Source organism: Pseudorasbora parva, chromosome 7, assembly GCF_024679245.1.
Source record: "Pseudorasbora parva isolate DD20220531a chromosome 7, ASM2467924v1, whole genome shotgun sequence".
Taxonomy (NCBI): domain Eukaryota; kingdom Metazoa; phylum Chordata; class Actinopteri; order Cypriniformes; family Gobionidae; genus Pseudorasbora; species Pseudorasbora parva.
The window spans coordinates 10,920,600-10,935,976 of record NC_090178.1 but is presented as its reverse complement, the minus strand read 5'-3'; the positions used below and the strand labels follow the sequence as shown (position 1 = coordinate 10,935,976).

Sequence of the window (15,377 nt, the reverse complement as noted above, 5' to 3'; positions counted from 1 at the left end):
AAGGACAAGGACGGAGGGTGTCATCGCCATGGAGCCCGGGTCGGGTCTGACCAGGTGCGTGAGCCGGCAGCACCGTACATCGCTGAGGGAGTCATTGTGGAGTTCGAGGGCTGGGAGGAAAGCCCCGCCCACAACACCTCCACGGTGGATGAGTTGCAGGAAGTCGTCAGCAGTCCCACAGAAGAACTGAGGAAGGTTTTTGAGGTGGACTTAATTGAGTTTTTTGGAAGTTTTTCCTGTGCCCCCTGTATCTCCAGTGTTCTCCGAGTCTCCAGCGCCCCCAGTATCTCCTGAGGTTCAAGAACTCCCCCCCAGCCACCCTCTCCCACCTCCTCAGTTGGTCCACTCCTCATGCTTCCTTTGCTGCTGCCTTTCTGCCCCCTGCACCATCCACATGCTGTGTGGACACGCCGAGTGTCTTCTGGCCACCAGCTCTGTCCAGCACTGAGGTTTCCCCGTCTCCGCCTCCAGCCTCGGTGCCCCCTGCTCCGCCTCGGCCCGTCGACTCTTCGGCACCCCCTTGGCTCCTCCCTCCCTCGGCTCCACCGGAAACCATCGACCATACGGCTTCTCTGGGCTCCCTTGTCTCTCCGGCTCCGCCTTGGCCAGTCGTCGACCTGGCTTCGTCTGGCTCCACCCTCCCTTCAGCTCCGCCGTTGTCCTCAGCCCCTCCAGATCAGCCGCTGTCCTCTGGTTCCCCGGTTCCACCTTGAGTGCTCGTTGCTGCAGTGTCACCTTGGTCTCCTGGCTGGTCTCTGTGCCATCTGGGTGGCTCCTGCTCCAGACTCCCCATTGGCTCTTCCCGTCTTCCATGACTCCCCCTTTCTGTTGGACTGGTTTTCTTTGTTTTGGACTTTCTGTTTCCTCCCTTTTGTTTCCACGCCCTCCTCCTGAGCCCCCACCCTCCCTCCTCAGATGTTCCGTTATGGAGCGAGGACGTGCCTATTTGGAGGGGGCGTAATGTTTCATGTATGCCCTGTCTCATGTGTTTTGAGTTATTCCCCTGTGACCTAGTTTCTCCCCAGTTTGTCTAATGAGTTATAGCCATCACCTGTGTCCTGTTAATCACCTTGTTAACCCTGTGTAGTTCTCAGTTTCCCCTCAGTGTTTGTCCGTCTACGTTCCTGAGTGTGTCCTTTGTATTAAAGATTCCAGTTCCAAGTTCTCCTTCGCCTTTTTGAGTTTCATCTACACCACGATTTGTAACAGTTGTGAGCAGCTTCATCAGAACAGAACAGACATGAAACTGCACTGATTTTAAAAATCTCTTTTTAAAACACACTTTGTACACTCTCTTTAGTTTATTTTTGATTTTTCTTAAAGGTCCTGGACCTTTCCAACACATTTCAAATTATGCGCTTATAGTTCAGGAATGACTTTTAAATGGGAATGATAATTTTTGGAATAAAATTTGTCCAACTATAACTGACAAATTAGGTATACTTACTTTTTGAATAATTTGACAAAATTAGTGGAAAAGGGTACAATAAAATATTTGGTTTACAGGTGATATTTACCCTAGTCTTTGTGTTTTCTTTATACATCTCACCAGATGCTCTTTCCAGTCACTTGTGTCATTTGTAACCAAGGACACAAACTTTTGATAATTTTAGAGGGTAAAATTGTTGGTAGTGATAAACCTACAGTAGGGCATTTGTAGTTTTGTGTATATAAAAAAATAAAAATATGTATAATAGGAAAAAAAATGGTAACACTTTAGAATAATGGTCATTAGTTGTATTAACTACATTACATAACCATGAGCAGTACACATGTTACTGTATTTGTTACTCTTTGCTAATGTTAGTTAATAAAAATGCAGCTGTTCATGTTTTGTTCATGGTGCATTAACTAATGTTAACGAGATTTTAATAATGTATTAGTAAATGTTGAAATTAACATTAACAAAGAATGCTTCATAAGTGCAGTTCATTATTAGTTAATGTTAACTAATGACTAAGTGTTACCAAAAAAACTTTCGTCCAGTTTCATAATAATGAATTCAGAAATAAACACCTATATTAATGTTTTTTCCCCCCCACATATTATGATAGGGAAACTGGCCTGGGGCAAGGGTAAAACAATAAAATAGCCTAAATTATATATATAATTCATTCTGAGTCATTCTGTAAATAGGGGTACATGTCATGTCTGTGGAGTCCATTATCAATTGTACACATTTTTCATTAGCCTAACTTAATCATTTAATATCAAGGGACATTTCTTATTAATTTAATACAAAAATCAAACATATACCCATTTTTATCTAAAAGAATTAGCATTTTTCATCCGACCAATAAAAGAAAAGTATTTTTAATACAAAAAAAGTCAACTTTCAAATAATTATGTTCAGTTATGCACTCAATACTTGGTCAGGAATCCTTTTGCAGAAATGACTGCTTCAATGCGGCGTGGCATGGAGGCGATCAGCCTGTGGCACTGCTGAGGTGTTATGGAGGCCCAGGATGCTTCGATAGCGGCCTTAAGCTCATCCAGAGTGTTGGGTCTTGCGTCTCTCAACTCTTCACAATATCCCACAGATTCTCTATGGGGTTCAGGTCAGGAGAGTTGCCAGGCTAATTGAGCACAGTAATACCATGGTCAGTAGACCATTTACCAGTGGTTTTGGCACTGTGAGCAGGTGCCAGGTCGTGCTGAAAAACGAAATCTTCATCTCCATAAAGCATTTCAGCAGATGGAAGCATAAAGTGCTTCAAAATCTCCTGATAGCTAGCTGCATTGACCCTGCCCTTAAAAAACACAGTGGACCAACACCAGCAGCTGACATGGCACCCCAGACCATCACTGACTGTGGGTACTTGACACTGGACTTCAGGCATTTTGGCATTTCCTTCTCCCCAGTCTTCCTCCAGACTCTGGCACCTTGATTTCCGAATGACATGCAAAATTTGCTTTCATCCGAAAAAAGTACTTTGGACCACTGAGCAACAGTCCAGTGCTGCTTCTCTGTAGCCCAAAGTGGCTTGACCTGGGGAATGCGGCACCTGTAGCCCATTTCCTGCACACGCCTGTGCACGGTGGCTCTGGATGTTTCTACTCCAGACTCAGTCCACTGCTTCCGCAGGTTCCCCAAGGTCTGGAATCAGTCCTTCTCCACAATCTTCCTCAGGGTCCGGTCACCTCTTCTCATTGTGCAGCGTTTTTTGCCACACTTTTTTCTTCCCACAGACTTCCCACTGAGGTGCCTTGATACAGCACTCTGGGAACAGCCTATTCGTTCTGAAATGTCTTTCTGTGTCTTACCCTCTCGCTTGAGGGTGTCAATAATGGCCTTCCAGACAGCAGTCAGGTCGGCATCCTTACCCATGACTGCGGTTTTGAGTAATTAACCAGGCTGGGAGTTTTTAAAAGCCTAATTTTTTAAGATAGGAATTTGGGGTTTTCATGAGCTGTATGCTAAAATCATCTGTATTAAAACAATAAAAGACCTGAAATATTTCAGTTGGTGTGCAATGAATCTAAAATATATGAAAGTTTAATTTTTATCATTACATTATGGAAAATAATAAACTTTATCACAATATGCTAATTTATTTTAGAAGAACCTGTATATTTATCAAGGCATTTATTATGGTAAGTTAAACCGGTTCCATTAAAGTTTTAACGTTACCTTCAAATTAAAGTTTTAATACAAATAAGATGCATGTAGTTAAAAACAACTTTCTGAATTTGATTCAGCTCTATCCGAGCTGTTGAAATACTCGTTTTTATTTGTTTATCTATAGTTGCTTTTTTTTGGTGCAAAACTCACGTAGATTACAGACAGACGCGGAACCATAAGTGTATGCGCACTCGTTTCTGGCAGGAACGTTTTCAGCAGCGGACAAAAACAAATATGCAGATGTTTGGCGGGTGATTTTACTGCTCTACAATCAATAAAATCCATGAATTTACCTGACAACCAACTGCGTTTAATATTTACGAATTATACAATAAATGCTTTGCACAATGAAATTAAGTTATAAATAAAGAGGGATTTCGTCGCGAACTTTGTCTGTGAGTGAACGTGTCGTGTTTAAATATTACATTTCGGTATAACAAAAGTATATTATTTATATATTAAATAAATGTAGTAAAATATATTTAGTAAAATATTTGGTCTAGATGTCTATTTTTAGTCGAATGTAAGTGTTCAGACAAATAGGTGAATTCATTATATATATATAGCTGATGTATAAATGTGATATGTGGTGATTGTGTCTCAGATAATGGCAGGAAGGGGCAGAGGGCAGCTCACGTTTTCTGTGGAGATTGTTGGAATCGGCAAAGGAGAAAATCTCCCTCCGTCTTCCGTCCAGCCGACCCCTCTATTCCCTGTGAGTTTCAAAACAGTTATCAATCCTCATCCGACTAAAAATAATTATCACACTTATGTGTGTGGCAGCTACTTACATTGTATTCAAGATACACACCAGTTCTTGCACTCTCTGAGAGTCGAACCCAGGAGGACTTTCTGGCGTCATGCGCTACTTGAGCTGCAATCACACAACTAATAATAACATATTTATAATATAATAATATAAGTTATAGCATCTTCTCCATTTCAACTGTCACATGTAGAGTAGCCCCAAAAACTGTAAAACAAACCAAAAAACAAAATATTAAAATGCCATTAATTTTAAAGATAGCACAACTTTTTTTTGTTTACTAACATGTGTGCAAGTTTCAAATTATTATAAACAAAAATACTTTTCTTATTAATGAAGACAAAAAAAGGTTTGACATGAAAAAAATTGTTAAGCATGAAGTTAGTTCTGAGAAAAGCTAGCATAAATCAAATCAAATCACCTTTATTTATATAGCGCTTTTTACAAGTCCAATTGCTTCAAAGCCGCTTCACAGTGTTAACAGGAACATAATGCAACAGAATTTGATTTGGCTGTACAGCCGCTCTGGTAAAAAAGGTGATGTTATCCAGCTAATTTCAATTATATAGTGTCAATATGAGCAGATCAGTAAAATAGTTGAAATTTAGGTGTCCCCGACTGAGCAAGCCAAAAGCCAAAGGCAACTGAGGCAAGGAACCAAAACTCCTTCAGGGCCAGAATGGAGAAAAAAACCTTGGGAGAAACTAGGCTCAGTTGGGGTGCCAGTTCTTCTCTGGCCGAAGAACAAACAGTGTATGATTATGATTCTGGCAACATTGCAGGTAAACAGATATTTGTAAGATTTTTCGAAAGCTTGGAGTAGTCACGACGGAGATGGGTTTATTTAGGATGTCGATGCGGCATTTACGGGGGGGAGTTTAATTGACACACTCTCTGCAGACACTTCATGGTATGCGTTGGTCATATCATAATATATCCATTATTAAAAGCTAACTATATGTATAGGAATGTTTAGCTCGATGGATAGTTTGCTGTCAAAGCAGGGGTTTGTTTGACACCTTATACAAGACAGATGTGTATCAGCTCAATTCTGTTTGATGTTTCAGCCTCTGGATCAGAAGCCGGTGCCCCTGCAGGCGAGTGAGGAGGCCGAGTACATGCTGGCACTCAAACAGGAGTTCAGAGGAGCCATGAAAACACTCCCATTTTACATCCGTCCAGCTGCACCTAAGAAAGGTGGATGAGCTCTTTAATGGCATCTTTATATTCACCATGAAATTGATACTGACAATTCTTTAGCACCTATAGCAGCAGTACTAAAAATAGTGCGAGAATGTAGTTTAAAGCTCAAATCTGTGCTTTTTGAAAATTTGATCTGACGTTGTGAGATCCAGTTCTTTGGTCTCATGAATCGATCATTTGTTCCCTGGCAAATCGTTTTGGCTGAGGGCAAAGTGAAGTTTCATAACTTTATATATTAAGGAAATATATCTATTACATTTGTTTGGCAATTAATATGTTTAATTCGGATCGCGATGCAAACTGCCAAACAGCTGAAATCATGTGACATTGGCGATCTGAATCATGAATCAATACGCTGATTCATGACCGTTTGAATCTTTATTTGAGGTTTGAAAACAAACGCAGAAGAAAAGACAATGCTGAATAAAGTTGTAGTTGCTATTTTTGGACCAAAATGTATTTTTGATGCTTCAAGAGATTCTAATGAACTAACTGATGTCACTTATGGACTACTCTGATGATGTTTTTATTCCCTTTCTGGACATGGACAGTATAGTGGGCATACACTTAGATACGCCGTCGGACTAAATATAAAATATCTTAAACTGTGTTCCGAAGATGAACGGAGGTCTTACGGGTGTGGAACAACATTAGGGTGAGTCATTAAAGGTAGGGTAGGTAGGAATGATCTAAAACACTTTTTTCCAAATTTGTTTAAACTTTCTTTATTTGTCAATACATAATTAAAGGTCCCGTTCTTCGCGATTCCATCTTTCAAACTTTAGTTAGTGTGTAATGTTGCTGTTAGAGCATAAATAATATGATTGGCTTGGGCGACTGTCACTCTCTCTCGCTACCATGGCAACCACCTCTTTCGCTACAGGTTCTGCCCACACATGCGTGAACCCCTAGGAAGAGCAAAAGCATTCAAAATGCACGGTGTGGGGTTTTCCAGTCAGCAAAGGCAAACAATGCAAAAAAGGAAGACAGTAAGCCTACATGTAAAGGCAATGCACAAAAAGTCTTTGGATAAACAAAGAAATCAAACGCGAGTAAATATGGGCGTGGCTTTCCAACGATGTCGAGAACTGAGGGACCGTTTATGTATTTTGGGGGCGAGGCTTTGGAAAGAGCCCAGAAGGAAGAAGGTGGAGTGAATGGAAATAATGAGCGCTTTAAAACAGTCGTTTTATACTTTATACTTTTATACTTTCTTTTTTAGAGTACTTACATTTTAATTATGTATTGTAGAGCTGCAACTAACGATTATTTTTTCTGTCGACTAATCTAACCATTATTTTTCCGATTAGTCGACTAATCTAACGATTCATTTTTTTACCCTTTGAATTTTTTCACAATTCTGTGGCACCTCCTCGCATAAGTTACGCTAGAGGTGTAACAGTACAGACTGCTCACAGTTTGCTTTGTATCATGGTTTAAGGTTCACGTTTCAATACAGTTTGGTATTTGCTATGTTCAGGGGAAAAAGGACAACTGTCAAATGAAAATAAAGAAAATAAGAACAGATAACTTAAAGGTTACTCGAAGGCTACTGCCCCTTTAAGACCCAAGGATAGTCGTCGTATTTTCTGTTTAAAGTTCACAGAGTAGGCTATTTTGACATACTTTTTGTGTGAGTTTGTCCATTCAAGCACAGGATTTGAAAGATAACTCAATATTTGCGCGCTTTGGGACGAGTGCACAGTAACAGATCTTCTCATTTGCGTCTCCTGGCTACACGGGGGTGATGACGGTGAAAATAACTGCTCATATTCGGACGTACGGCAGCACTCGCATGCGTTTTATAAAGTTTACAAAGAGAGACCGTTTTGCCCACGTTTTTCTTTTATTATCGCTGTTGTAGTGTATACCTGAGGAGTCAGCACGTGTATCCATCGACAGAAACATACATTCAGCATTATTTTCAAGTTACAACCCATATTAAAGATGCGTCATCAGATGTGAGATGAACCGTGGTGTAAGTGCGTCCCGGCACCTTTTGCTCGGGATCCCGGTTGGGAAACACTGGTATGTAATTGATTGACACCGAGCTGGTTTGTTTAGAATTATAATGAGCGCCGTGACCGCACGCTGCCGCGTGATGAAGGCGTGTCGCAACTCTGTTATTCATCTGCTCTGGTTTTAAAAGCTATGTCACACTAAATGCGCCAAAATGCAATAAAACTTGTTTTACGGCCGAATGCAACGCACGTGTGTGTGTGTGAGTGAGTAAGAGACGCGCAAAAGGGCGGAGAGAGAACTTAAGAAAATGTAGCTAAACGAATATGCGTGCATCTTTTAAATATCGTAAAAATGAATGAATGACGAATCAATATGTGGCGGCCGTTATTGATTATGTGGCGGTCAACCACAAATTAGTCTATGTGTGGGAAACACTGTTTGGCCTCTGTTTAAAGTATTCCCATACTTTTGATATTCGTGGTCTAGGTTTTTGCGATAGAATGGAGAACTTTCTCCATTCCCAGGAGCAGAAGCCAACATTACGCGAGATGAATGTGTGACACGACGCGCCGACGCATTTCGCGAACGTCGACGTATTTCCGTAGCATTTAAACAAATTTGGAAAAAATGTTTTTTAACCAATTCTTACCTACCCTACCTTTAATGACATAAATTTCATTTTTGGGTGAACTAAACCTTTAAGCTAGAGGCATTTTAGCGTTATCTGACGCATGAGATCCAAAACAAGAGGCTTCCAGTCCAGTACTGCATTTATCCCTTTTTTATTTATCACAGTTCTAATTCTCAAACACATATAATCTTCTCTTTGCATAACCACTCCTAAACACGGTCAAAAATTTTTGCTTTCCTCTGCTCTCCCTTATGGCTACCTATAAACCTATTAAACCCACACTCCACCCGGTGTCTACCAGTGGAACTACATTAGACATTTAAATAGAGCATAATGGCTCTTACAGTTTCCTAAAATATACATACAGAGATAACCATATAAGCTAGAGTGAGTTGAGTGACATTATCAAGAATGCTGTAGAATTACCTGACTTGCGTCATCGAATCCTCAGGAGTTTGTTCTCCTGAGTCAAACTTGGCAAGTATTTGAAACTTTGTGTACTTGTTATTGAGAAACGCCCCTAGTCTGGCTCTTCCTGTCTGAACCTAATGGATTAATTGACCTAGTGTGACTCCACCTCTCTGGACCTAATGGGTGAAGCTTGAGTTATGGTAGACTAATGAGTAGGTTTTGGGTGTATTTGGACCTTGAAGCTCCACTCATTCTGTTATAAAAAGGGAAGCTGGACGTCAAGCTCCACCCATTGGCTCTGAAGTGAGCAGTCTTTCTGCCTTCAGTTAGCAACGTCCAACTTCCCATGATCCAATCAATTCCAAAATGACAAAATCAAAAATGTTTTCTTATTCCAGAAGCTTGGATTTACACTATATTCCCAAAGGTATTGGGACACCCCTCCAAATTATTGAATTCAGGGGTTCCAATCACTCCCATAGCCAAAGGTGTATAAAAATCAAGCTCTTAGGCATGCAGACACTTCTACAAACATTTGTGAAAGAATGGGTTACTCTCAGATCTCAGTGAATTGAAGTGTGGTAACATGATGGGTTAACTGTGCAATAAGTCCATTTGTAAAATTTCCTCACTACTAAATATTCCACGGTCAACTGTTAGTGGTATTATAACAAAGTGGAAGTAATTGGGAACAACTGCAACTTTGCCACGAAGTGGCAGGCTAGGTAAAATCACAGAGCAAGGTCAGCGCATACTGAGGTACACAGTGTGCAGAAGCTGCCAACTTTCTGCAGAGTCAATAGCTACAGACCTCCAAACTTCGTGTTGCCTTCAGATTAGCTCAAGAACAAGTGCGTAGAAACCTTCATGGAATGGGTTTTCATGGCCAAGCAGCTGCATCCAAGCCTTACATCACCAAGTGCAATACAAAGCGTCGGATGCAGTGGATTAAAGCATGCCGCCACTGGACTCCAGAGCAGTGGAGACATGTTCTCTGGAGTGATGAATGATGCTTCTCTGTCAGGCAATGCGATGGATGAGTCTGGGTTTGGTGGTTGCCAGGAGAACAGTACTTGCCTGACTGCTGACATTTTGGACAATTTCATGCTCCCATTTTGTGGGAACAGTTTGGCGATGACCCCTTCCTGTCCCAACATGACTGCGCACCGGTGCACAAAGCAAGGTCCATAAAGACATAGATGAGAATTTACAGAAAAAAAAATATTTTTGCCAGATAATTTTTTTCACTTTTTATATGAATAGTTCTATAGTGATTAGCAATTTGAAGTTATTTTTCCTCTTGACAGATGTGGAGCGTTATTCTGACAAATACCAAAAAACAGAAACCACTGACAACAATTTGGAATGGAAGCCAGGTGCGTGATTTATGCCATTGATTCACTTCAATGTTATTTTAATATTATTTGTATACTTTTGTAGTTTTTAATAATAATTAGTTTTTATATTTAATAATATTGTTGAATAATATTTCAAATTAAGTTTTTTTATTCCTATGTTTTTTTTATATATATTTCAAAATATTTAAAACTTTTTTTTTTCTGTTTAAGTTTTAATTCAGTCATTTTAGTACTTTTTAGACGACGCAAATTTCATTTCAAAATGAAGCCCTAAAAAATTATGAGAACAACTTTAAGGCTCAAATAATACAAATTTATTAACAGAAAGTGAATCCAAATGATTTTATGAAATGATATGCTTCACATTTATGAAAATTGGCTCCAAGTGCCTCTACATAGCCTCTCATTTTTTTAAACTTTTTTTTTTTTAAAGAATAAGAGGGAATCATTATTGTGTGTGGCAATTAACATTATGCTGCAAATGGTTTTGACTGAGGTTAAGTTGTTTTAAACCAATGTTCAGAATAAGTTTATCTAATACTTGTAATTAGTTTTTTCAGCTTTATTTCAATGAAGTGTTTTGTTTTTTAATAGTTTATAGTTAATAGTTTAATAACACTGCTTCACTTGCGACTCTGCACGCTTGTGTGGTCTTCCACATCCATTTGTGTTTTCAGACTGGAGGCGTTTTCCGAAGGAGCTTCGCGTGAGGGAGAAGAGACCGCAGAAAGACAGTGAGTGTGTTTGATGCTCTTAACTGGCTCTTATGCTCTAATTCTGGACACTGTGTTCTGCTGCAGTCGAGCAAAGACGCCCAGCACAGGAAGCATGAGTTTGTAAATGTGCTCTTTTTCTCAAACCGAGATAAGGGAGCAGGTGAGGCTGATGTGCTCATGAATGAGTGTGTAAAGACGAGCCGCTCCGGCAGGTCTGCGCTTCGCTCTCTGACTCATCGGCGTCTCTGGGGAAATCACAGAGACGGCTCTCAGCCGCGCTGCACACACATCTCCAAAATGAAAGGATGAAGAGAAAGAGAACGATGAGAGCGGGATGAAGGTTTAGGCTTGAAGAGTGTCTGTCACTAAAAGAGGAGAAACAAGTTTATTTTTAGTCTTTTGTCAGAGGAGCTGTGATCAATGAGTAGATGTTATTATGGGAAGATTTTGCTGATGTCATTTCCACTGTCACAAACATGCTTTGCTTATGTGCTTGCAGAAAGCCCAGCTGTTCCCAAACAACCCAAACAGCCACGAGTGGACAAAGAGGAGATCATACGCAAACTCGAGGTGTAAAAATACCCATTTAGGGTGCCATTAATGTGTAATACACTCAAAAATAAGGAGTTTAATCTACTTTATTACACTTTCTCATCAAAAAAATGCGGCATGTGAACAAACTGTTTCTGTAAAGACTCTAGAGCAGAAAGAGGAAGAGGGCAGTTCTGATGAAGAGGAGGGAGAGAAAAAGAAGCCAGAAGAGGAAGAAGCTGAAGGAGAGGAGGAGTATGATGAAGAGGAATTTGAGGGTGTAAGTAATTCCTTTCTCTTTTGATATTAAGCCAATTAGTTTGATCAAACAAAGGTTTCTCAGTTAAGAGAAAAAAATGACCAAGAACAATTGACCAAATGACTAAAATGTCTACCTTGAATACATTGTAAATCACTTTGGATAAAAGCATCTGCCAAATGCATAAATGTAATGTCATAAGTTGATTCTAATTTAAAGGAATATGTTGGGTTTAGTACAAAATAATCTCAATTGACAGAAGTATAATATTCCAGTTTTCATTTATAAGTATAATTCTAGTAATTTGGGCATTTGTATTAGTTTGTTTTATATTTCTAGTTAAAGGTGCACTATGCAGCTTTCCGTCCACTGGAGGGCGCCTATTCATAACAAATGCGTAGTTTGATGACGCAAAGTGTGAGCGCAGCATCTTGGGAGATGTGGTCTTCTCATCACAGCCGGTGGAAAATAGGACTCGGGCAGAAATCACGTTCATGCATGCGGTTATTAACGTTACTGTAGTCTAAAGCAGAGCAGGACCGAGTGTTGTGGACCTGAGCACAGCTGCTGGAGCGATTGTTAAACAAATACCCGCCTCGCGAATACCGGGACTTTTATTATGACGGGACGGGACACAGTCGCCTGCACAGATCCGCTCTTCCGGTTATGATTTTGAGGTAATGCCTCTCTGTTTATCATATTAGATACATTTAAGTGTGTTTAAAGTGATGTTATGACGTTACTCCGTGCGTTCACTTGTTCACACTGCTAAGAGTAAAGCGCTCCTGCCAACGCGATTGACGCGATTGACAGGCGACTCCCTCAAATGAAATGCTGAAACGTCCCTGTCCTCAGTTAAAATAGCAATTTTCTCACAATTTACAAATAGTTGGAAACATCTGCGATATTGTAGGTACTCAACTGAACAAAATATATAACACCGGCCTAGTGGTTTTTGGATATTTTACTGCAAAAATACTACATAGTTCACCTTTAACATTAATATATTTTTATTTCAGTTTTAGTCATTTAGTATTTCAACTTCAACTTATTTTTTTAGTAAGTTGCCAAAGCCATGAGTTATAATAAAAACTTTTATATTTCATTTCAGTTTTATTTTTAGTTATCAGTAACTAATTGGCAGTACTTGTGGCATAATATGGATTTCCACAAATTTTATTTGGACTTTTTCTTCCATTTATTTACAAATAAATGGGGAAAGTCTAGGTTTATAGTGAGGTTCTTACAATGACTCCACAAACATTAAAATTCTTATTGTTTTTATAGAATAGTCACCAGATAAACAATATGTGTTTACATAAATCACTAACTAACCTTTTCTGTGTATATGTGGTTTTACAATGTTGTTGCCATGACAACATAAAGCCTGAAATCCTAAAACATTTAAACATGAGAATAACTTTACATCTCAAATAATAAATAAGAATTAACAGAAAAATGTATATAAGTATTTTTATGAATTCATATGCTTAACATTTCTGCTTATAATTTGTGTGGGATGAATCAAAAATATTTGGTGTGGTAATTAACATGCTGTAAATGCTTTTGATTGAGGTCAACTAGTGTTAAACCAATGTTCAATCTAAGTTTTAGCCGATTAATCCTGTGTGTGTGTGTGTATCTGTGTAACAGGAAACAGATTACGTCATGTCCTACTTTGACAATGAGGAGGAGTTTGGAGGGGACAGTGATGATAATATTGATGAAGCCATATACTGAAGCAGGTGACAGCGGCTCCATTGCACCCTCCTCTGGGCAGTGAGTGTCTCTGGAACTGCTCTGTCCCTCTGGACTGTTCTGGGGTGGATCATTATGTTTGGCAGCTAATGTTGAAATCTGTATGCAGTGGACTTGCTCTCGTCCAATTGTCTGGCAGGGTGTTTGATTGCTCACCTAGAGCGTCTGAATCCGAGGGCCACGGATGGAGGACACAGAGAAATATAGAGACAAAACTTCTCTCTTAATGCAGCTATACATTCTTAGAGCTTTGTAATTATTCTTGTGAATATATCTTATTGTATAATGATAATAGTAACAAATATGTTTTTAGAAATGAACCTATAAACATGTATGTTTTAGTCTAGGTTTTAGACAGTTGTATTTGTTTTGAATAGCTTTTATACGTCTTAGATTTGGGATAAACACCAGTAAATGTAGATTGTTTATTTTGAATAAGTAATGTTTTATAAGTGGTTGTAAATATTCATGGTATTGCCATTTTATGTGATAAAGTCACACTGTGTCAAGACTATGTGTCATTAATGAATCGATAGATCTAATTTGACCAGATACACTTGAAAAAAACTAACATTTTTGTTGAGTAAATGATCAGCAGAGGAGAAAGAATGATTCTTGACGTGGCCCTTCAGCTCGAGAACACTGCTGGTTGGGCACATTTGCTGAAGATGAATTTAGTGGCTGACTCAGGCGTGCTTTAACAGAGAACAGACAGAGGAATTCTTCCAGGAATAAGTCTGGGCTTTTATTCAAGGAAGCGGCGAGCAGTTCATCTCCAGTGGAAGATTACAGCAGCTGGAGACGACTGACATAAGAGCAGTCAAGAGAAGCCGCTGCAGTGATATATTCACTAGACACCCTAAGCACCAATCAGACATTACAAATCCAGAATAACTGGCATACAATAAACCACAATCCACAGCTACACTGTTGAGTTCAGGGTTAATGCCAAATGTCAATAATAATGTACAGCATGGTTATGATCAGTAAATAGTGCCATATGTGGCAGAACAGGTCAGACAATGACCATAAAATGGAGTCATACCCCAATATTCAGTGGTCAAATAATGCAAACTCTTAATAGATTTTCCCGCAATCCTTGATATATGATTGCAGCCTTGCAATGCATGAACAATTTAATAAATTAAATATTATATATTAAATTAGAATATTTATTTTCTAACATGTTTTTTGCGAAACTTTTTAACTAAATTGAGGGTTAAATATTAGTGTTTATATTGTAAATCTAATTATAAATGCTTATTTTTAGTTTTTTATTTTATGACTGAAATTTTCACTGTGCAGAGAACAGAACTGCTTAGAGAAAAATAACAAAATGTGACGTGTGTGTTCATTAAAAAAAATCTATCTTTTATTTCAAATGTTTAAATTAAATAATTATATGTAATGTGGTAAATAGGCACATGCAAATGGGCTGATAATCAGATGATAAACAAAAATGTTAAAATCTGGTTTTATTTTAAAATTCCTTTGCATTACATCAGTCAAATAATGTGAATAAGTTAAAGCACCCTGTTAATAATGTTATCAACATTATCCTTATCTGCAGAGAGCATAATGACCTCACGGACAGCAGAAGGTGTGTGAACCAAGATGCTTCCTTTGACTACATTTGATAGATACTGACCACTGCAGATCGGGAACACCCCACAAGAGCTGCAGTTTTGAAATGCTCAGACCCAGTCGTCTAGCCATCACAATTTGGCCCTTGTCAAACTCTCAAATCCATACGCTTGCCCATTTTCCTGCTTCTAACACAACATCTTTGAAGATAAAATGTTCACTCGCCTAATATACCCACCCACTAACAGGTGCCGTGATGAAGAGATAATCAGTTATTCACTTCATCTGTCAGTGGACATAATGTAATGCCTGATCGGTGTATGTGTTAATTAAATATTTTTTGACTAAATAACTAATTTGATAATGCTTTCAGCAACCAATGAGTTTACAGTATATTATTTAACATATTTTATCATGTTTTTAAACCCATTCTGCACATTTTCAATCAAAATGCCATCTATAGGCCTGATGAATAGGCTACACAGAGAATCCTTTTAAGCTGAAAAAAACACAAACACACTTACCGAGAAAGGAGGCGAGGAGATGGCCTCTGTCCTTCAGCTCATTTAATTGGGA

At 39.0% G+C, this 15,377-nt stretch overlaps 1 protein-coding gene across 2 annotated transcripts; it reads left to right on the top strand.

Annotated features, from left to right (window-relative positions):
* The first annotated feature begins 1,131 nt into the window (after positions 1–1,131).
* polr3glb (RNA polymerase III subunit GL b) lies at positions 1,132–13,728 on the top strand. Of its 2 annotated transcripts, none has more exons than XM_067449552.1 (8): positions 1,132–1,211; positions 4,227–4,337; positions 5,456–5,585; positions 9,903–9,971; positions 10,631–10,687; positions 11,169–11,239; positions 11,364–11,480; positions 13,113–13,728. In XM_067449552.1, the coding sequence occupies exons 2-8, from the start codon at positions 4,230–4,232 to the stop codon at positions 13,197–13,199; spliced, it is 639 nt and encodes a 212-aa protein (XP_067305653.1). In that variant the 5' UTR covers positions 1,132–1,211; positions 4,227–4,229; the 3' UTR covers positions 13,200–13,728. The 2 variants fall into 2 exon arrangements, with proteins under 2 accessions (XP_067305653.1, XP_067305652.1); XM_067449551.1 differs by lacking the exon at positions 1,132–1,211 and adding an exon at positions 3,832–4,017.
* The last annotated feature ends 1,649 nt before the right edge of the window (positions 13,729–15,377 follow it).